Source organism: Halichoerus grypus, chromosome 1, assembly GCF_964656455.1.
Source record: "Halichoerus grypus chromosome 1, mHalGry1.hap1.1, whole genome shotgun sequence".
In the NCBI taxonomy this organism is placed as follows: Eukaryota; Metazoa; Chordata; class Mammalia; order Carnivora; family Phocidae; genus Halichoerus; species Halichoerus grypus.
Genome location: NC_135712.1, coordinates 63,852,413 through 63,875,040, shown reverse-complemented (window position 1 = coordinate 63,875,040; position 22,628 = coordinate 63,852,413). Strand labels below are relative to the sequence as shown.

General features: G+C 45.1%; 1 protein-coding gene across 1 annotated transcript in view; it reads right to left on the bottom strand.

The window, feature by feature from the left end:
• ARHGAP31 (Rho GTPase activating protein 31) overlaps nt 1-22,295 on the bottom strand; it is a 99,174-nt gene extending 76,879 nt beyond the window's left edge. The window contains exon 1 of the mRNA XM_036066781.2: nt 21,588-22,295. Within this exon, the coding sequence (XP_035922674.1) occupies nt 21,588-21,687 (100 nt within the window). The 5' untranslated portion in view covers nt 21,688-22,295. The remainder of the gene's footprint in view (nt 1-21,587) is intronic.
• Between the last annotated feature and the right edge of the window lie 333 nt (nt 22,296-22,628).

Genomic DNA, 22,628 nt, shown 5'->3' with positions numbered 1-22,628 from the left:
TTATCTAATACTAGATATGGTATGAAAATCACAGATGGAGCATAAACCATATTGAGAACCTATGTTAGGGTAGAAGGCAAAATTCTTATTCTGGGATTGAAATCTAGGATTCTCTGAGTGGTTAACAAACCATATACAAAAAGCTCCCTGTTTGGGCTTAAGGATGTCTTGGGTATTTCCAATTCCCCTCCCTTGGTTCTTCCCCTGACAAGGGAGATACCTTACTGATGGCACTTCTGTTGCTGATCTCACTTTTTCTCCCCCAGCTGTTGAAGGCTGTGCACCCTTTACTGGGGATGAGGCAGAAGGACATATTAGATTGAGGGCCCAACACTATCACCCCCCACTCTTCCCAATTTCATCACTTTGTTTTCTAATCACTGAAGTAGGCTACAGGAGGGCAGGAGGAACCACCCTTTTAAAATTAAAGGCTACTAGAGCCAGGAGATAGGATGTTTCAGTCCTAAGACAATGTTAGGCTTCCTACAAATACTTATTGGTTAAATGAAGAAATAAAGAGCACAATGTGTTGTTGGATATAACTTTGTATCAGTGCCTAGATGGAAGGTGGGAGACCATCCTGCTGGATATCCTGCAACACGTGGAATGCAGTGAAATGTTATCTTCTTAAAGTGTCTTATGCTACACTGTGCAGTGAATTCTTAATACCTTCCATCAAAATCAAAGAAGGTGGCAGAGAAATCACGTTATTTAAAAATTATAATAGAGGAACGGAAAGCATTTTGGGTTACTTTGCCTAAAATACCAAACACTGAATAATAAGCATTGGGATGACACTTGGGTCACAAAATGGAAGAATTTTCTGACGCTGCCCTTAAAAAAAAAAAAAACCACAACCCTCTAGAGACTGTTTTATAAAAATATGTGATGAAATCCAGAAGGTGCTTTTATCTCATAACAACCATACCAGCAGATTAATCTCTGTGGTCAGTGTCTTGTTCTGGCTGGGGATGTGTCTGAGCCCAGCTCTGGAATCTTCTATTCCACAGTTGGTAATGTTTATTTGGTATGGCCCATAAGAAGAGAGCAGAAGGGAAGAATTTTTAACAATGAGTCCCAAGGTAGACTAGGTCAGAGGCACTGCTTATTTTGAAAAGGCATTTCTTTTTTTTTTTTTTTTTTTTTAGTAATGTGACCTGTATGTTCAAAAAAGGGGGGGCAGGTCATTGGACCAAGAGATGGATGTCCATCCAATACTGGAATGCAGTTTAGCTTATTTTCACCACTTCTCAAATTTTCTTCCCAGAAATATTTGTTCATTGACTTATTACTACATTCCACACTTACTAAGCTTAGTTTTTTTAATTTTTAGACAGAAATTTCAATGTTTAACTTAAAATAAAAATAATCATAAGCAAGAGACTGATTCTACAGTATCTAATTAGGAGTATGCAAGAATAAAAAAAAAATCTAGTGTCTTAGGAAACCCAAGTAAAATATGTAAATAATCTATATCATTTGGAAATTTGCCATGTTAGCCAAGAAAAGAAGGAACTATTATTTCTTGGGCTCAGTGAAACCAGATTAAATTAGTTGATCAGTAAGTAAAATATCTTTTCATTTTTCTAAATAATGTGAGGTTCAAGAAAAATCAAGCAGGCCTGCTTTTGCAGAATGGAAAAGTTATATTTAAGGCAAAATTCAAATTATTAGATGACATTTTTTTAAAAAAATTAGACTGTAACTTCTTTGTCATTAGTGCTATCTTTAAATTATTGTTTTTATAAGAGTATTATTTGACACTTCCAGCAGAGATCATTTATAAAGATTCTGAGTTTTACCCAGTAAAAAAACCACTGAGGCCTAACATTTGAAAACTTTGTAGAAACAGCTGGGTTTAGTTTCAGAGCTCCAAAATTAAATTGAAAGAGGGAAAGATCCTAATCTCTCAAACCATCTGTTCAAAGAACAGTGAAAGAAATGATGACAGAGTCTTCAGCTGGGGGAACAATGACCTCTTAACTGAGATCTGAAAGTCCCTTTCCTATTCACTATTTCAGCTGATTCTCACAGCATCCCTGTGAGTCTATCAGGTAAATATTTTTACCCTCTTATTGCAGGTAAGGAAACTGAAGCTCCTTACTCCCCATCACACAGAACATCATTAGCAAAGGCTAGTCTTCCACTTAAGTTGGCCACTTCCAAAATTCTAAAGCTACTCTTCTGTACCACCTTCCAATTCCATTCTTCCTTCAGATCTCCCTTCCTTTCTTTTTCCCTCTTGTTTCTTCTTTCTTCCCCTTTCTCCCACATTAATGAGGATGCCTCTTTAGTGCCAGAAATTATTCAACGTTGCTGGTGTTCACATAAGAAACTATACCCACAATGGCAAGAAGGCTAAGAATTATTCATAGAAATCTAGAGAAGTGGCATGAATGCTAGCCCTCTCTCTCTGCCTTCTTTCTTTTTTTTTTTTTTTAAGATTTTATTTATTTATTTGAGAGAAAGAGAGAGTAAGAGCAGGGGGAGGGGCAGAGGGACAAGCAGACTCCCAGCTGAGCAGGGAGCCCCACACGGGACTGGATTCCAGGACCCAGGATCATGACCTGAGCCAAAGTCAGATGCTTAATCCACTGAGCCACCCAGGCACCCTCTCTCAGCCTTATTTCTATACTGTTCCCATTGAAAATGGAAACTTCACTATCCTATAAAACAGAAAACAGAACAATACATATGGGTGATGGACATTTTTTGCCAAAGAACTGAATTTGCATGGTATTATGCAGGCCCTTTGTGAAATGTCACCAAACCAAACCAAACACACATGACACCTGGACTGTCCAAAGGAAGGGTTCCAGGGCAAACCTCAGGCAACAGATCTCAGAAAGGAGGTATTAGTGAGGTCAGGAGGGGGCACAGGAGATAAGTGGTTGGTTGGGTGGGTGACTTTCAGACCAAAAAAAAAAAAAAAAAAAAGTTTTGCTGATTTGCAGATTTAAGTAGGAGTGGTTTTCAAACTTATTTTTTTAAACATGAAGTGTTTTGTTCAGATAAATTTTACCCCAAAGCATAAAACAAATAGGACTGAAGAAAGCAAGAGTGCTCCGCTTAAGCAGAGTGGGAGACCCCAGGGCTCTCACTCCAGGCCCCTACAGTGGTCCCTCCTATGGGAAAAGCATAGCACAAACTTAATAAGCTTTTTATTTATTTATTTATTTATTTATTTATTTATTTATTTATTTAGGGGGTGGAGGGGTGGGCAGAGGGAAAGTGCAAACCCCAAGCAGGCTCCATGCCCAGCGCAGAGCCTGACGCAGGGCTCAATCCCACAACCCCGAGATCACGACCCCAGTCAAAATCAAGAGTCAGATGCTTAATCAACTGAGCCACCCAGGCACCCCACAACTCTAAGTTTATTTGCATTTAAATATCCCTCAAAATAAGTAAGCAAGCCCAATTTCTTAGGATAAAAGTATGGGCTCCCAAGCAAGTATTTCAGGAAGAGTCCCTAAATCAAGCCCACTCCAACCCTGGGGGGTTTCAGAGAAAAGGGGCAGCTGGTCAGGGATGCTTCTTTTTCCTGCAAACCCGATTGCTTATCTTCAAAGCTGAGATTCTACCTGAAGCAGGATAGGAGGCATGAGAATAGACGGTTTGGCTTCCTAGGGAACTCGCTGGGGGTTGTTGGGTTGTCGGGGGCTGCATTAAGTTTATCCAGTTCTAAAATAACAGTTTCGTTTAGAGAAAGTTATTCTCAAACACACATCCCTCAGTCCTGCACCGGGGAAATTGTCATACTTTTTTATTCCTTTAGCAATTCACTATTTTTGTGTCCATTTTCTTGTCAGATCCCCACCCCATAAAGCAAGCTGGACAGGTATTATTATCCCCATTCTACAGATGAGGAAGCTAAGGCTCAGAAAGATGAAGGGACTCCCACAAGGTCACACGACAAATACATAGGTCTTCTGATTCCTAATCCAGAGCTTTACGCATGCATACTAGCTACATAAATCTTGCGTCCTAGTAAGCAGCAACTAAAGGCCATGGATTTGGTGTTACCAGTTCTGTGTCCTTGGGGACCATCAGTGTCCTTATTACACAGCAGGTGCAATAATAACCTGTTTCATCTCACAGGATTATGAAGGACAAAGGAGAGGATTTGGTAAAAACACTTGGTAAGGCACCATCTAAGGGTTCGTTACCCCCCCCCACCCCCGCACAATCTTGGCAGGTTCTCTGTCCTCCTATTAACTTGGACTTTACTTTTACAAACCAAAAAATATTTGTCTCACACTTTTTGATGGCCTCGTGCAAGTCTCTTGCAAAATTCGGCAGGTGACTAGAGCAGTCAGCCAGCCATACTTTTGCATAACCTCAAACCAAAGTTCTCTCTCCCTATGTTGGAGATTCAAGGATGCGCTGCCAACGGCTTCCAAGAGTGCTCTACCGTGAACCCCAAGCAGTGGCCATAAGGACTGTGAGTCCAGCTGATGTGTTAAGGAGGGCCTCAAGGGGTGTGTGCATGGGGGAAGCTGGACCTTCGCGGAGTCATCACAGCTAGCTAGGCTCCTTGTCTTCTCCTTGGCAGAATCAGAACCTGAATTTGGCAAGTTCATCTGAGAGTGATCCATTCTCTGCAACCAAGTCCTGTGGGGATGACTTTGTGACATCTAATGGCAATTTCATCTTTAAAAAAATTTTTTTTTAATAGGAATTCACAATTGGGTCTAGCCTCTGTATAGATGAGCGCCTCCCTCAGGAGGGTAAGTGCAGATGATAAAAGTTGTTGATAAGAACAAAACCAGAGTAAAGAAAGTTGGAATAATTTAGGGAATCTGTATGGTTTTACAAAATGAAAATGCCTTATTGTTTTTCCAAAGTATACACATTCTACATATACATTATTAAAAAACCCCAAATCATTAAAAAAAAAAAAAACAACCACAGCAACACAGCAAAGTATGCAGAAGAAAGAGAAAAGCATCCATCCAGAAGAAAGCTATTGTTAATGTTTTGAGTATATTCCCCCTGACTTGTTTTTATATATATAGTTACTAAAATAAAATTATACAGTATACGTTTTGTAAGCATTTTCACTTAGATATTGTTGGACATCTTTCTATGCCAGCAAACAGACGTCCTCCTTGTAGCCAGCCATATAATACAGGATATTTTTTCTCAGGCTGTGAGGTACTCAGTCTTCTGAATCCTCCTTGGCAGTTATCATCTGAGCCTCTTCTCCTCTTTCAGGGATTCCTGATGCTGGATGGTTCTGAGAAATGCACTGACCTGTTCTCTCTGGCTAACACCACCTGGCAGCCAGAAAACACCACTGGCCAGCTGCATTTTCTCAGGCAAATTACTGTCCTGTCCAGGGCCTCAGGTTTCTCTGTGTATGAAACCAGAAGTCTGGGTAACAATTTTCTGAGGTTCTTTCAGCTCTAAAATGACACATTAGCGTCTAGTTCATTCATCTCCGTGTTTGCCTTGGCACAGGATGACCCCGGCACTGAATGCAAGGGGAGCCCCAGCTGTGCACCTGCACGAGTTACTTAAAGGCCCCGAAAAAGAACCTCTGTTGGTAGCCGATGCTTGAAGCTGGCAGAGATGGGGAGGCACAAGGGTGCCTAGGGAAACAGCCCTCCTGGTTTCCTTCCAATATGGCAGTGGGTGATGTCTACAAGGAGGCATCAAATTCACAGCGTATCAGTAAACACAGCCTTTGGGGCCGTTCAGTCTTTCCTGAGCACAAGTGTCTAAACTGCAGCAGAACTATTCATAAATACTGGAATTCGTTTCCCATTTTAAAAGCTCTTTGGCCTATATTTTCTCATCTAAGTCTAATTCCTGTCTCTTAGATGAGGAAATTGAGATTCAGAGAGTGTGATGATTTGCCTAAGACCAGTGGACAATTATTTGCTGAAGGAAGATTCCACCCCACGCTCCACCAGTGGATTCCGCCTCCACCTCCACAGTCTCCACTTTGGATACATAGTCACATGACAGATGCACACATATGTGCAAAATATTCACACAGACCCACTTCTCCATCCCCACCCCACCACTACTAGGACCCAAGACAGCAAGCATTGCCCTTCCCTGGCTCCATCTACTCATTTAACACATATTTGTGAGCATTATGCTAGGCACCAGTGATAAAGTGGTGAACCAGGAGGCATGGCTCCTGATCTCACAGAGTTGACCCAGAGTCATGGAGAGTCTAGAATGAGGCAGGGATAGGGTGGATGTGAGGATGGTACATTCAGTGTGGCAAGAGCAGCTTTGAGCAGTACAGGGTAGAATGGCGGCACATAGGACAGGCACCCGACCCTTCCTCAGAGGGATCAGGGAAGGCATCCTGGAGGATGAGACATCCGCGCTGAGACCCAAGTGATGGGTTGGAGTTGGCAAGACCCCTGGTGGAGCTTAAGAGAGATAGGAGATAGGGTGAATATTCTGCACAGAGAGAGGAGCACAAACAATCACTTGAAGGCAAGAAGAGCACAGTACTTTTGAGGAACTATGAGAAGAACAGTGTGGTGGGGGGTAATGCTCAGGTGGGTAGGTCGTGTCCTTTGAGGCCACAGAGAAAGCAGGTCTCTGAGGATGACATCTGGTAAACCTTATTGGCATTTATGGAGCCGATGTTTGTCTTAAGGGCACTGGGAAGCCAGTCAAGGGTGTAGAGAGTGATACTGATGAAAGGCTCTTATCAGACATTCTCTTTTCCAATCCTACTGTAAGATATAGTTTTTGCAAAAATATGGATGCTCAGCTTCGGGATACATTCCTATTTAGGCTGTCACCTGTTTCACTGTTATTGCCACTTCTTGGGTCTCTGTGGCCTGTGCTAACATGGCTCAGATGACCAGAGCACTGTGATCAAGATGCCGTGGCTTTGCCACCATGAGGGCCAAATAGCTTCTAACTATTCCCTGCCCCCAGCCTCAGCCTTAACCCAGGGCCTGGACTCCAGCTGACAGACTATGGATTGACCAGCCAACATCCCTAAGGAATATTGGAACACATGTTTAACGTATAACTAGAAGCCTGTGGACTAGCAAATTCTCCCCTCATTATAAGCAAAGGGAAGCAGTATTAATATTCAATAAGTTATAGATGATAACAATTATTAATGAAAATGATGCATGGCTCATACAACATATTCGATACATACTAAATCAATTGATCAGTATTTAGACAATAAGAGAAGCTTTATAGGAACTTGTAAAAAGGGAAAGAAATGGTTAAATAAATTATGATATTTTATAAAAAGTATATATATATTTGCTTGTATATATGCACAGGATATCTATGGAAAGATTTCCAAGAAAATTAACACTAGTTACTTCTGGGATGAGGAATAGGGAGGCTGAGGACAGGGATGGGAGGGAGATTTTTTTACTATGCCCGTTAGAGTCTTTTACATTTGGAAACACAGGAATGTGATACCTGATTTAAAAAAAATAAAATTAAACTTAACAACCCATTCATTCAGCAGAATCCCATGCAATGATGAAAAGGAGTCAGACTGAGCTATATACAATTACAAAAATGGGTAGTTCTGCAAGATCTTCTATTATTTATAACAGCCTATCTCAAAACATATATATGTTGTAACTTTGTGGGGAAAAAAAAGCAAAGAAACTCATTCTATGTGTATATTTTTTAGCATATACACAGAGAAAGTTCTCTGGGCCGTTCAATACAATAGCCATTGGCCACAAATGGCTATGTAAATTTAAATTAACTAAAATGTAAAGTTCAGTTCCTCAGTAGCGCTAGCCACAATCGAGTACTACCAGCCACATGTGGCCAGTGGTTGCCAAATCGGACAGTGCAGACAGAGCACATTTCCCTCAGAAAGTTCCGCCATACAGAACTAGTCTGGTTGAATCCAGCCCTGACTCACACATGGGACCGCAAGGGTGTGAGAAGGGACTCTGTACTTTCTAAATCTCCATATTGTTTCAATTTCTTTCTTTCTTTTTTTTTTTTTACAATTACTTTTATAATTTTACAAGAGAAGACGATGGCTTGCATCTGTGGCAGGTGTTTATGCCTCATTAAAATCACATCCTGTATTTTGTCATGACTCCTGCCAATTCCACTCAGGAGTCAAGGGATAGCAGAGCTTTGTCAGAGGAGCTATTCTGGTGAGGGGGTAATGGAGACCACCGCCATCCGGAATGGGAGCGAATGCATCTCTGGGAGGGAGCCCCTCAAGCAGGTGCTGACCATCGAGCTAGTCTTGCTTCCTTCTGGTCCTCTGCTTTTCAGTCACAAGGAACAAAACCAGTTTGAGTGCCTGCCAGAGGGAAAAGCAGAGGCTGAAGTATTTTTAGTTCTTGGAGCTGTGGAATCTGGCAGAGGTGAGGCGGGCGCTGGACAGGGAGGCCCACCTCCAAGGGACCCCAAGGTCTCCTCAGAGATGGAGACCTCTCAGGGTGGGGAGGACACTGCTCTGAGGTGAGGATGGCCATCCTACAGTGGAGTGGGAGCATACTGGGCCAAGCTCAAAATGGTACCTGGGAGAAAAACTGACAAGAACAATGGATCTGATAACTACTCCATGGTTTCTTAAACTGGAGGAATGACATGGATGAAGAAAAACGCCGAAGAAAAAGAGATGGGATAGAGTAGAAGTGTGGCCAGGAGGTAGGTGGGAAGGGACATTACAAAATTTTTCAACTCAAATAAAACTTGGGTTTGAAATATTAAACATTGCTCTGGTTATCATCCACAAGACAGAGAAAAGTGAAATTTCCTAAGATTATAAATAGATGGAATAAACTAAAACTCTGGGATATAACTGCTTGGGGCACTTCATTTTTCCTCCCCCTGGAAGTTTATTCCTAGACTGGGGTGCAATTTTTTTCTTACCAGCAACAACGGAAACAGCAAAAAGGACACAAAAGCTTTAAAGGTGGCTTAAGATTCTTCCTTTATCGAATTGGAATATAAACTGGCACATTTGTGCCAATTGCTCTTTTTTTCTTTGGAAGATTTATAATGGTCATTTAATAAGCCATTTATTCTTATAAACCTAGTCCCGGCAGGTGGATGGCTCATGCTTCATCCCTGTTCTCTTTGTTCTTCTTTCGAGAATGTTGATCCTGCCATAATGTTTTACACCCAATGCCTCTGCTTAGATTCTTCCCTCTGTCTGAAATATCTTCCTTTCAGGCAGAGACCTCTCAGATTCCACTCATCTTAGAAGACCCAGCTCCTCTGAGTCAGAATTAATGTCATCCACCTCCTATTGTGGTTTGTGTGAGAATCAGTTGAGAATGTGTTCATCTCCTGCATGAGACTGTGAGATCCCACAGGGACAGACAATGCATGTTCATCCCTGTGTCCCAGCTAACCCAGGGCCTGGTTTATGGTAAGTGTTTAAAATGCTGATGCCCATCTCTTCCTCCCCTCCCATAATCAACACCCTATTCCCTTCATTCACATTATTATTATTATTTTTTAAAGATTTTATTTATTTATTTGACAGAGAGAGAGACAGCGAGAGCAGGAACACAAGCAGGGGGAGTGGGAGAGGGAGAAGCAGGCTTCCTGCCGAGCAGGGAGCCCGATGTGGGACTCGATCCCAGGACCCTGGGATCATGACCTGAGCCGAAGGCAGACGCTTAATGACTGAGCCACCCAGGCGCCCCCCTTCATTCACATTATTAATATCTATTGAGCCAATGGGCTGTGGGGAAAACAGACTGTGGTAGGTTGAGTAATGGCACCCCAAAGAAGTCCATGTCCTTATTCTGGAACCTGTGAATGTTGCCTCATATGTCTAGAAGGATTTTTGCAGATGTGGTCAAGCTAAGGATCTCAAGATGAGGAGATTATCTTGAATTATCTGATGTAATCACAGGGTCTTTATAAGAAAGCAGCAGGAAATCAGAGAGATGTGGTGAGGGGCCACAAACCAGGGAACGAGAACAGCCTCTAGAAGCTAGAAAAGGCAAGAAAATGGATTCTCCTTGAGAGCCTCCAGAAAGGAACCAGTCCTGCAGACATTGAACACACAGAGAAACAGGGCATGGTCCCAGTCTTCAAGGAGCAGATTTTCTTTCTACACAGGGGAGGAGATAATTTAGGAAACTAGGACAGGTGGCCGTTGAAAGTGAGAAGTAATGAAGGTCTACACTTCACCACCCTGATTACCTTCCTAAATATACTTCTGTGTACAAGCTTCCATCTTCAAATACAGCACTGAGAAATGAACACAGACTCCATATTTGATTCAACCCATCACGAGTACAGGATGGATCCGTACATTTTACAGCCTAAGATTCTGTTCGTACAGGCTAAGATTGAGTCAGATCTACTGCATTCAGTCAACTGTCAAAATGCGGCTGTGGAACAAAGAAATAGGCAGATGTGAAATAGCATCTGGGCCAGCTAAAACCCTGGCCTTACGTTGTTCCCTCAGTGATGAAAACAGGCTCATTTTCCAGATTTATAGCCCTCCTGAAATACAAATGGAAACTAGAAGATTAGATGGCTATCACTATGATTGTAGCCTTGTACCATACCTCTCATTTTTTTTTCCTTTTGATTTTGTGTTTAGATTATTTTTTCTGATTACTAAAGAAATGTAAAATTTAGAAAGGCTGCCACGGTCCTACCCCCAGAAATATTTATCAACAAATGAAAGTCTTAAGACTAGCATTTTTATGCATCCAACCAAAGAAAATAAATAATTGGATGTATATTAAAGAATTTTTTTTTTTTTAAAGAGGAAGCCCTTAGAGATATATGGGAGCCTCAGAATAGTATTCGTTCTCAGCTCCCTTAACTTTCCATATCTGCAGCATTACTCAGGAACCACATTCTGAGTAATGAGGCTGACACAGGGTAAGATTTCCAATCACCAAGGAAATACTAACCATAGTTAACACTTACGGAAGATTTATTAAATTCCAAGCAGTGCACTAGTTCATTTGGTCCTCATAATAACCCTGCGCAATGATATCATAATCCCCACTTTACAGATGAGGAAGCAGAAGCACAGAGAGATCTGGTAGCTGGTCCAGGGTCACAAAGCTAGTATGTGGCAGAGCTGAAATTTGGACCAAGGCAGACTATCAGCAAAAAAGCCACATGCTAACTACCTTGTCACACCGCTTCTCAGAGAAGAAGTTAATTGATTTCACTAAACTGCACCTATTAAGGCAGGAAAGCAAACGAACAGAACTTACATAGATTTTTCATAAGGATTAAAACAAAAAGGCTTTATGAAAAGTTTAATGAATCAGGACAATCCCATTTCTATTATAATTTTAAAAGACTGCGCCCTCCCCCAAATTTGAGCAGTAAAACTGCATGTTTACTGTTGAAGATTTGAGCAATATGTAAAATATAATGAAGAAAATAAATGTGGTTTCGCTCAGCTGCTTCTTTCTGTGGGCTAAGTCCATGTTTCTGAAAATGAGATCAGTAGACGAAAGATATCAGAATCACCTGGAGCTCATCTTTAAAATGTGGATTCCTTGAGACCCCATCTCAGACCTACAAAAGCAGAATCTCTGAGGGACTGACCTCAGAATGTTGCTATGCAGGGGTACTTTTCAGCTCACAGCCCTAGAAACCGTAGAACTCACTCAGTGAAGTCTCATGCTCTCCACAGACCCAGATACTAGAGGACCTAGGCAAGTGCCTATCGGAAATTCTTACTAGATGTCCATTTTGTTTCGAGGTGTCTGAAATGGAATTTAAGGAGTATTTCTAATACTCCTTATAGTGTACTAAAGTGTACTAACTTTAACTAATATTTTTTACATTTTGAAATTCAATTTTAGATTCCATTTTAAAAGTAAAAGCTGCAATTTTAGTCATTCTTATGCCCAGTAGAGTTTGAGTATCACTGCCTGAGGCTTAAAAAGAGAGGTCCAGAATTCTTAAACCCAGAATTCAAAACTCATGCTCCCCACCCCCACCCCCTAAGGCCTACCCCCCCCTCCCCCCCCACCTTTCCTTTCTGAAACCAAATTGTCATTAGGGGCAGTAGAGAAAGGGGAACTGAGGAAACCATGTCCCATTTGAAAGTCAGGCTTGGGGTGAGAAAAAAACAGATTACTCCATGAGTATATTTTCCTGACCTTCAGCTACAGGCTCTGTGCCCAGGGTCCAAAGAGCTTTAATGCACCCTCTAAGGGGCCCCAAGTAGTGTTTGTGTCCTCATTTGTGAGCCCATTCAGGGCCCTGCATCTAGCTTTGCTTTGCCATAAAGCAAAATGGCTCCTCCCCATTAACATCAGGCCCATGTTCTAGCTATTAGCCAAACAAAAGATTTTCCAAATATGGACCCAAAAAAGCATGTGCACTTTGAAGGCCACAATACGCTTAAATAGCTAAAACATATTAAAAAAGAAAGCCAACAATTGACGCCAAAAGCGTGAGTCCTTAAGGAACAGAACAGCAAGACAAAAGCCAGAAAGAGGAACAAAAATATGCATTGTAGGGGAGGGGCAAGCAGGGAGGTGTAGATTTATATGGAAGGGCTGACATCATTGTTTCCCAATAATACTCTGCATGCAGGAAACAGATGGGAAAGAAGTGGTGGAAGGGACTACTTATGGTAACAGGGCATGCTCTCTGTTTAGAAGCCTGCCATTTGGAACCTCAATGTTTTACTTTGAAAAACTGGGGATGAGAACTCCATTGCCAGAAGTTTTATTAAAGTCTAGCTAAATCCTGCTGAACTTATCACCTTGGCACTGCATGGTGTAATGGAGCTCTGCATCTCAGAGCCTGATTTATCGCCAGCTGACCTGTTTGGGTCCAGAGGACACAAAGCTGTGGAATGGGAATTTAATGTCGGACAGACAGGCTTTCAGTCCTGGTTCCTCTACCTCCTGGCTGGGTGATGTTAGGTAAGTTACTCAGCCTGAGTTGGTCTTCATATAAAAAATGGGAGACAAAAAGAACTTTCCACACCATAGGGAGAGGTCGAGGTACACTGGTACCATACTGCTAGACTGAATCAAGACACATAATTGGGACGGTCACTTAACATCATTAAAAAAAGTTTTCTCTTTTAACAGACTCCCTCGTTGTCCTGCCCTTAGGCAGGGCACAGACAACAGCTAAACCAGTTGCCACTCTTGGTATGATCCGCTACTCTGTATTCTCCTGAGGGTAGCTTCACTCTCCTGCCACTGAAAACAGCCCCCGCCCCCAAGCCTGGCCACTAGAAGTCACTCTCAACCACCTTTCTCAGAATTTCATCGTCTTCTCCCTCAGAGGGCAAGAAGGCGTGAGCAATCACAAGTATCAGGCAAGACCATGTTGTTTCCTGTCTGTAGACACCAAGCATCCCATCTCCCCCTATCTCTGTCATTCCTCATGGTCGGACGATATTTATCATGGAGCCCTCATTTCATTCTTTGTACCTCTTTTAGGTATCTTCCTCTCCCACGACCCCACTAGGCTGAGAGCAACTTGAGAGCATCTTTGTAAATCCGAGAGTGTCCTGCACATTAGAGTCCCATAAATACTTGTTGCGTTGAAATGAAAAACCCCACACAAGATGGTTTCTGAATAAAAACATGAAAAGAGCCAGGGAAAGAAATATGCATAATTGCACAAATTAGCTCAGTTGCCTGTCACGAAAGCTATAGATACATTTATAGTTTGCCAGAATCCTACTTTATATGTCAAATTATTTTCTAGTGTCTGTAACAGTAAGAGCTGGGATATGTTGCTTTGGTTGGGGGGGGGTGACATTCATCCCTCTCTCTCTGGGGGTGGTGGGGAGGGGGCCCCAAAGGCATTCTGGGGCAGCATCAGGCCATGGGCGTGGCACTAGGGCCTGGTATGCATCAGCCAAGCTTGAACTAGAACAACGAGTGCCTGAGACTCCATCCCAGAAACTCAGTTGGTTCTGGGGCCCCGCCAAGAATGTGGTTCATACCAAGGAGTGACTGGTGAGGCACTAGGAAAAGGCAATGTTTCTGGGGCGTCCTGTGCAAAGTCTGGGTCAGTTTCTATCTTGGAGTAGCTAGAAGCCCCCATGGGGAACCTTAAACAATCTTGGATTCCTGATGCTCTAGCACATCAGCAATGTCTCTGGTCCTGAGCTTCCTGGAAGGGCTGTAACTCTGACTTCCTGCGGAGGAAATAGGGTCAGTCAATCAAGTGCTGTGTGTCGGCCACGGGGCTCACCCTGAGAGGTGCAGGGCACGACCAAATCTGCCTAAGCCGCTGACTGCCACCTGCCTTCAGCAGAGCTCACCACTGACGTGCCAGCCAGAAAATACAATAATAGGGGAATGAAGATCAAATTGGGTGTCTCTGACTCTAACGCAAAGGGTGTTCCAAGAGGGAAGAGGACTGTGGCTGCTGTGGGCAGGGAGGGGCCTGGGAGGAAAAGGTGGGGTCTGGTTGGTCTTGAAAGTTGGTAGGTTTAGAACAGATGTGTGTGAAAAGCGCCTTGCAGAGGGTAAAGTGCCATGCAAATGTCCGTTGTTATTACTATTAATGATCTAATGGCGGGGGGCGGGGGTGCGGAGAACGAAGCAAAGAGAGAAAAAGCTACTTTTTTTTGCAGGGTTGTGGGTTTTGTTTTTTGTTTTTGTTTGTTTGTTTGTTTTGACAAAACTGTAATGTAAATGCCAAATTCTAAAATGTGCTACTCTGGGAGACTGTGTTTGTGCCGAGGACTGTGGCCTTGGGAGTCAGGGAGATCTGGATTTAAATCCTGCCTTTCCTATCTCTATAATCTTTGTAAGATATTTAACCTTTTTCATCAAGTTTCCTCCTCTATAAAATGGGAATAAAAAAATGCCTGATTCTTACAGATGTCAAAAATATTACTTGGTATGTATAAATTGACTGGCACATAAGAAGCAATCAATGCAGACAGTAACTCTAACTCCTAATAAAAATAACAAGCAAAGGGGTGCCTGGGTGGCTCAGTCATTAAGCGTCTGCCTTTGGCTCAGGTCATGATCTCAAGGTCCTGGGATCGAGCCCCGCATTGGGCTCCCTGCTCGGCGGGAAGCCTGCTTCTCCCACTCCCACTCCCCCTGCTTGTGTTCCTGCTCTTGCTGTGTCTCTCTCTGTCAAATAAAGAAATAAAATCTTAAAAAAAAAAAAAAATAATAACAAGCAAGTCTGACTTGGGGCTCGGCCTTCATTTCGGGTTCCCTTCTCTCTTTCCAAGAGACCTTCTTTTCCTCCTTCTTCCTTTAGCCATCTAGCACCATCATGTTCTCCTCTTTCTCCGTTAAAAGCTGCTCTTAGAAAAAAATCTAATACCAGTATCTGCTCTTCTTTGAGTTGCAGTCAGCTTCTTTCCTCTGGGTGCTCTTTATTTTAAGCCTTACCTAAAACACTATCCTGGGGTGGGGGAGAGTTAGAGGGATGGGCTCTAGCCTCCTGAAGCTGTAGCAGGCTGCGGCCCCACCTCAGTAAAGACTTGAAGCGGAGGAGCATCAAGACCAATTAAACTTAAGCCTGGCATTTGTACTGGCGCATAGAAATAATTCAGAAAATCGGGTGGGACATGCACCCATAAGCAAAAAGACAGGTCATTTGAAGGGTGGGGATAAGTGGGAAAAAACTACATTGGCTTAAATTCAAGGCAAGTCATGAGTGAAAAACAAAACAATAAGAAAACAAGTGGCTCCACGTTCCCGGGCCTCAAGACTGGTGTGAAGTCACCACAGAGGGGATAGTGGAGTGCTGAAACCCAGAGGCCAGTGGGGGCGGACAGCTCAGCTTGATCAGTCTGTTCTGGAGGAAATGAGGACCAGGGCGCCCCAATTAGAAGGGTCTGTCACTACTTTCTTCCAAAAATATTTAGCTACAATATCTAATGGAAAAAGGGGGGGGGGCACATTTCTTATCCTCAGACTAAGTCCTGGATCTTTCAGCCCACCCGCTTCTCCCACCCACAGTCACACACGCTGCCACAAGATCCCAGGAAGCTCTCCAGTGAGGTGATTCCCAGGAGCAAACAGTCCCCACCAAGTGTTTCAGAACGGCCTAGGTCAATCAGCTGCTGGAATTCAGAATGCGTTCTCCCCTCCTCCCCACTCTCACAGCAAAGTTTTCCAGCTAGCTTACAGATGCCTGATGGAGTGCGGGTGGGGGTGGGGGGAAAAAAAGGATACAGCAAAAACTACAGCTGCAATGGCACCGGGGAGCTTACCCCCCATTTACAGCTTCGGCTATGGAAATATGTGTTCCCGCTTTCATCAGGTTTCCCTCTGCCCCAGCAGAAGGCCAGGCCTCCAGCTCCCTCCTACCCCACAGCAGATGGTTCACTTGGCTCCAGCGAATGTCTGGGGTGAAAGGAGAGTGGGCTTCCTCAGCAGGGCCAAAGCCCGAGCCTCCTGAGGCTAGAAGGCACCTGAGTAGCCGCCGGTGGGGGTGGGGAGGGAAAGCGGAAGGGTGAGGCCATGCCTGGGGTCAAGGGGCTGTTGGCAGAGGTCTGGAGGGTGGCCGGAGGGAGGGCTGTGGGCAGACGGAAGTAGCTGCTTCTATCCTCTGTAAGGGTTGTTTGCCATGTCCAGACCATACAGAGTCAGTGACAGTCGGACTTTGTGTTATCAGTCAGTTTGCTTCAGTTTGCTTACTTCTCTTTGGGTTCTTCCTGTTCAGTTCTGAGACCCAGATATGGGGATGCCCCTCGAAATCAAGCCTGTGAGGTTGCTGTTCTGTCCCCACAAGCTCTACCTCCAGGACCTGATTTCTCTCTTTCAGTCCCCTTTGGTTTCAGGAGCGGCTGGGTATCTTTCTCAGAGCGTTCTGAGGGCCCTTTCGACTCAGGTTGACGTTTTGCTATTCCACCGCTCTGCACTGATGGTCCACTCCCCGGTGGCCCTGGGAAATGCCTGCATGAAACGGCCTCTTCGTTCAGAGGGGCAATCAATCTGCTCGCCACCCCTCTTCATGACTGATTAACCCAACTGACCATATCATTTTCCTGTTCCATCGGAGCCCTCCCTCATTCAGTCATGGATGGTATGTGGTTATACTAGGGCAAGTCCGGGGTCTTCTGATAATAATAGCGACATTCATAGCTTTCCATATGCATGTCCCCTGCCAAGTGCTTTGCCGGTATGAACTCATTTATCTTCATATCAGTCCTCTTATCACCATTTCACAAGTGAGGAAACTGAGGCCTAGGGGGGTAAGTAACTTACGCCAGGGTCAGGAACAGGCAAAGCTGGAATTCAGTGCCAGACAGTAAGCTTCCAGAACTCCTAATGGGAGTCCCCAGCAGGGGCACCTGACTTGGGAGGTGAGGGAAGGTTTCCAGAAGGAGCTGAGAGCTAAAGAATGAAAAGGAGGTAAGGGAGGGTGTGATAAGGATGTGCCCGGCAAGATGCTGGGGAGGAAGAGGCTAAGCCAAAGAGAGTACCTGCCCTGGTTCTCCAGGCAGTGTTAAATCCTACCTTGAACAGAAAGACTTTGTTCCTGTTTATGTTTGGGTATCTTATCTGTTTGATTGTAGATAGTAGCTTTTACATGTTCTCCTTCAGTTATGACAGCTAATTTCAAAGCTTCATTGAGCCATTCGTTTCTGAAAGTTTGTTCACATCCCTTAGACTGTAAATTTCTTGAGTCTGGGGTGCATGTTTCTTTCTCTCTCACAGTACCCCCACCGTGCCTCAATCCCTATTTGTTAAATAAACCAATAAACAAACTGAGAGAATGATTTAGCCTCAGAAATTTTATATATATATATATATTTTTCTTCCTTTTATATCTGATAAGAACTAGAAAAAAATCTTAGTCATAAAAAGGCTCACAGTTCTTATCAAACATTCAGAGGATGCATTCTGAATAGTCAAGTTTCCTTATCCAGGGAGAAAATGGTCTGTAAAACCCTATACAGCAAACAGTGGTTCCCAACTCTGCCTGCACATCAGAATCATCTAGGAAGCTTTTAAAACATACCCATGCCTGCCTGGGCACCAAGAGATTCTGATTTAATTGTTCTGAGATGGGACCTGGGCAACACCTTGCATCACCTTTTTTTTTTTTTTTTAAAGCTCCTCAGGTGATTCTAATGTGCCGCCACCATGGCAAACCACTGCGTCAGACAATATCACCTTTTCCCAGGGATCAGATAAAATGACAGATTTGCTCGGAAGGGTGAGAAAGTCCTCAGCCTTCAGAGTGGAGACAGCTGACACAAATGGAGGCAGAGGACAGCTTTTCCGATAACGTTCTCTTACTGGTCCCTTGGCTCCTGGCCCCAGCGTTTCCAAGCCGTGTGGGGAGACCCGGGGCACTGGGCTGAGAACGGAGAGGTGGGAAACCCTTGTGGATGCGCTCTGGCCTCACAGGGCTTCACCCGCAGCCTTCCAACCACAGATGACAAAATGATGGGGTTTTATTACATAGATGCAAGCAATGGCCTTCTCATTCAGTGGTCAAAAAGAAGACCCCCAAAACTATTTTCAGCATACCAGTGAGGGAGGGACGCTCTTCTCCCTCTACTCCAGCCAGGAAGATAACATTATCTGGTTCCCAGGGGAGAGCTGAGGGTTGGGGTGGCAGGCACTGTGCTGGCCAAGCTGGCCACGAGCAACTCTGTGCCATTCTTGAGTGTTCTTACCAGGCGGGAGGAAAGTGGTCAAAGAAGCGAAAGGGGGAAACTGACCCTTCACATCAGGCCTGTGTGCAGATGGGATGATCAACAGCAGGGTCTGAACTTGGTATCTGTGTGGATGCCCACAGAAACTGTATACACGATTTGTGTGTGTGTGTGTGTGTGTGTGTGTGTGTGTGTGTATGCGTGCACGAGCATACATTTCTATGAGAAAGGGCTTCTGGTTTTCATCAGCTTCCTAAAGATTAAAGATGACACTTGGCCTGAGCAGCTTCCGCTCTGAGCTGGACACCTATTTGTCACCCACACACCCTGGCCTGGCAGATTTATCCAGCTGAAGGTAGCAGGGCTGGCCACAGCAAATGACGGAAGTGGATGGCATTCATCCTTTATGCTCGGCCTCAGGGGTGTAGCTTCCCCATTTTCAGATGGCCTGAGCACAGTGAATTGTCACCAGCTTTGTCCTCCACCCCAGCTTGGGGCTTTCCCTCCCTGGCCAAGCACAAGGGCGCTCTTGGCATCCTACATCTCTGTCCTCTTCTGCCCTTATGTTCCCAGACCTGGATCCATTTTTCTCTGTCTCTTTGCAGGATCATCACCTTACCCTTGACTCCAGAATTCAGTAATCATCATGTCTATCTCATGAGGCCCTCCCCAGCCTTCTGGTTTCTTTACTATGTTGACTTGTCACCCTCAGGATTCTGGGTTGAACTTCCAAGGTGGTGGGCAGAGGGGTAGTGCCCAGATCAGCTTTTCCTCCCTGGAAGCAGAGTCCAAGCCTTGTCTACTAACCAATACATGTTTCAGAAAGTCCGCGAGGAAAACACATTTTTTGAGAAAAAACCATTAGCATTTTGCTTACTGATGCTACAGGAAAAATAAGAGACAACTACATAACTAGTTTTAGATGTGGCAAAAAAGAAATCCTAATCACTCTCATTTATATAAGCTGTTTATTTTGCGCAGCTAATTCTCATGTGGCACAAGAATGGTGTCTAGATCATTAACTGGGTCAGTTTCCTTTTGTTTCAAAGCTAAATTGTATTCAGGTATGTCAGACTTGAAAGTTTGCTGATCCTGTGACGGGGCTGTCTGCTTTCAATTTAGGAAAAAAAAAAATCATTAGAGGAGAATGTTGGCCTAGATGAGAAAACTAGGGAGGGGAGAGGAGCCTGGTAAGCCAGGTCCCTCTGCACCCTCTGTCATTTACTGTATGACCTTAGGCAGGTCAATTTACCTGTTCGGGCTTCCTTGCTTCCCCCCCCCCCCCAAGGCTGGGAACACTGGGTACTGGTTTTCAATTTTTTTTCTTTAAGCAGTAGCGCCCTTCCCTTTTTCTTTTTCCAAACGAAACCTGTATGGAAGCCCAAACTATAAAGCATGTGAAAGAAGAGCTGCCAAAGTCTGCCTTTGAGGTGTCTTCACAGAATGCTGGGATTCCTGGCTCATCCTATGATTTATAACATTGTAAGAATGGGGCGGGACCAGCACGCACCCCCATGCGTCTCTCATGCTTGAAGGGGGGACCAGAATAACACCAACATGGCAGGCAGGGGCATCCCAGCAGCATTTGTAGTGAACCTGGACTTAAACTTGAAGTTCCTCACAAAAACAGGTGGAGAGAAACATTTCCTTCTGAACTTCTGAGGGCAGAGGTTAAGATGCACTCTTGGAGTTCTATCACATTCAAAAAAGTTCAGTCCAATTTTATTTCAAATTGCCCTCTCCCAGATTATTGGAGAGGATGAAATGAGTTGACTGTTATACCTTGGTTTCAAAAGAGGCAGTTTTGAAACCTGTGGTCCCCCAAGCTCTAAGATACTAAGCCATTTGTCCTAATGACACAGCAGAGGCTGAAGTCTAGAATACTGCAGGAATATCACACCACTGCAAATTACTAGGTGGTGCTGAGTCTTTAAAAAAAAAAACAAAACGGAATTGAAACAAAATCATTGCACTCTTTTTGAGATGCACGTTTGATATGAGCTGATCAAATTGCTTTTGAGATGATTTTCCTGGAGGCAGAAATATTCTGCACAGTTAAACAGCCCTCCAGTTTCCTCCTTTGTTATAGCTATCTATGTATAAATACAAGGCCTATATAGTGGACTATTTTCTCTCTCACTTAAGTTTCTGAAGACAAGGCCTTTTTGTCACGGTATGCACAAGACCAGTCAACCTTACAAAAGGAGTCATTTTCTGCTCAATTTCCACAACTTTCCTATGATTAAAAACTTCTAACTTCAAACGCTGTTATTGTATTCTAGATTGTTTTCTTTCCCTCTCCCCCAACAAATGTTTAAATTGTCTCTACTCTGCAGGATTCCCTTTAAAAAAAAAAAAAATCCAATCTGACCTTGAAAACAGAGACGCTGGCTCTCCTTTTCTTTTATATACCCTAAACTATTTTAAAATCCAGGCCCTCTGACCTTTTTACAGCACTCTTCTTGTCTGACACACCAAATGCTAATCTGAAAGCCAAGAGGAGGTAAAGGGTCTGGGGGGTTGGGAAGGGGAGGGAGGGAGGTACTATATATCTGGCATCAGTTCAGAAATTCAGAAAATGTTTGTGCAACCACTCCCCCAGCCAGGATCCACCGCACCCCCTGCCTTCCAGCACATTAATAAAAAAAGATGTGAGCAGATGAAATTGGAGATCCCGGGAAGGACACCCAAGGCGGTCATAATTATGTACCCGGAGAAGCCCACTGATCACCATCCCACAAGTCCAGCCCGCATCCCTCCCCTCCGACATCCAAAACTTGCGATCAGGACCTCTGGAGCTCCCACCCCCAGCCCGCAGAGGTAGCCGGTTAAACTTGAAGCAGCACCGCCCATTAACGGCTGGTGTGCGACCAACGGAAGGACCGCCACAACCTCAGCACGTCGGGGTGGCAGCGCCGTGCACCTTAGGAACCATACGTGTTCTTTAAAAAGAAAAAAAAAAGTACACTGCGCCCACAGGCCTAGACTACATTAACTTGTGAACTGAATCCATCTCGCCCTCAAACAAAAAGAAAAGCGGGGGGAAAAAGCGAAGGCACTTTACCATCCTGTCCTGAGCTTTCCAGATACTCGGTCAGGTCACAGCCAAAGGCACTGGCGGCTCCCTTTCGTTTCAGCTTCTGCTTGGCACCCTTGTTCTTCATGAGTTAGTCCCAAAGAGGTTGCCCCTCCGTCTCCCCCTCCCCTGTGCTTGGCACCGCGCCTAGGATGGTCTCCGGGCTCAGATCACGGGCTGCGGCGCGGCTCTGGGGGGCCGCATGGGCGCGCGGAGGAAGTGCGGCCCGGGGCAGCGCGCATGGACCCCGCGGGGCGCTGAGCCCGGCGCGGCCGCGGAGCCTGCAGTCCACGGCGCGCTCCTCCAGGGCCGCGGGGCCGGAGGCCGGGCGGAGCTGGCGGCCGCGGGCCGGCCGGCGGGAGTGTCACTTCCTCACTTGGAGTCCCAGGGACTTTCACGGGCTCCTGCGGTGTCTTCGGGTGTTTTCCTCCGCCTCGGAGGGAGGGCGAGCTCTCCTTTCCGCCTCTGCAGATGCCCAGCAGAGGACGAGAGCGCGGGAAGCGGGCAGCAGCCGGGGGGCGAGGAGACAGCCCCGGGGCTGCGTGGCTCCTCTGCCCTGCGCCCGCTGTCTTGCCTTCAGATGGTTTTGGGAACGCGACAAACAAGCATCCTGTCTCTCTCGCCCGCCCTCACGCCTTCCTTTTTTTCCTGTCTTACAAATCCTAGGATCATCCAGCTCAGGAAATGCTGGAAGGAAGTTAGCTAGGGAGGGGGGCGGAGGGTGGAAATTTTTGGCAGCTCCGTGCTGCGTGTGTACGGGGCCGGAGGAAGTAGGTGGGTGGGTTGAGGAGTACGGGGAGGGGGGGCGGGGGGCGGGAGGACGCGCTCCTCCGAGAGCTGGTCTGCGGCTCTGGAGATAACTGGGCAGCTCGGGAGGAAACCGCCGCGCTCCCAGGAGGACCCGCAGCCCCAGCCGCCCGCTTCCTGCCCCACCGCGGCTCTCGGAGGACGGCAGGAGGAGGCGCGCTGGCCTTCTGGACGGAGGGCGCTAGGGGGAACTGAGAAAAAGTCCTGCCTTGTTTTTATCCT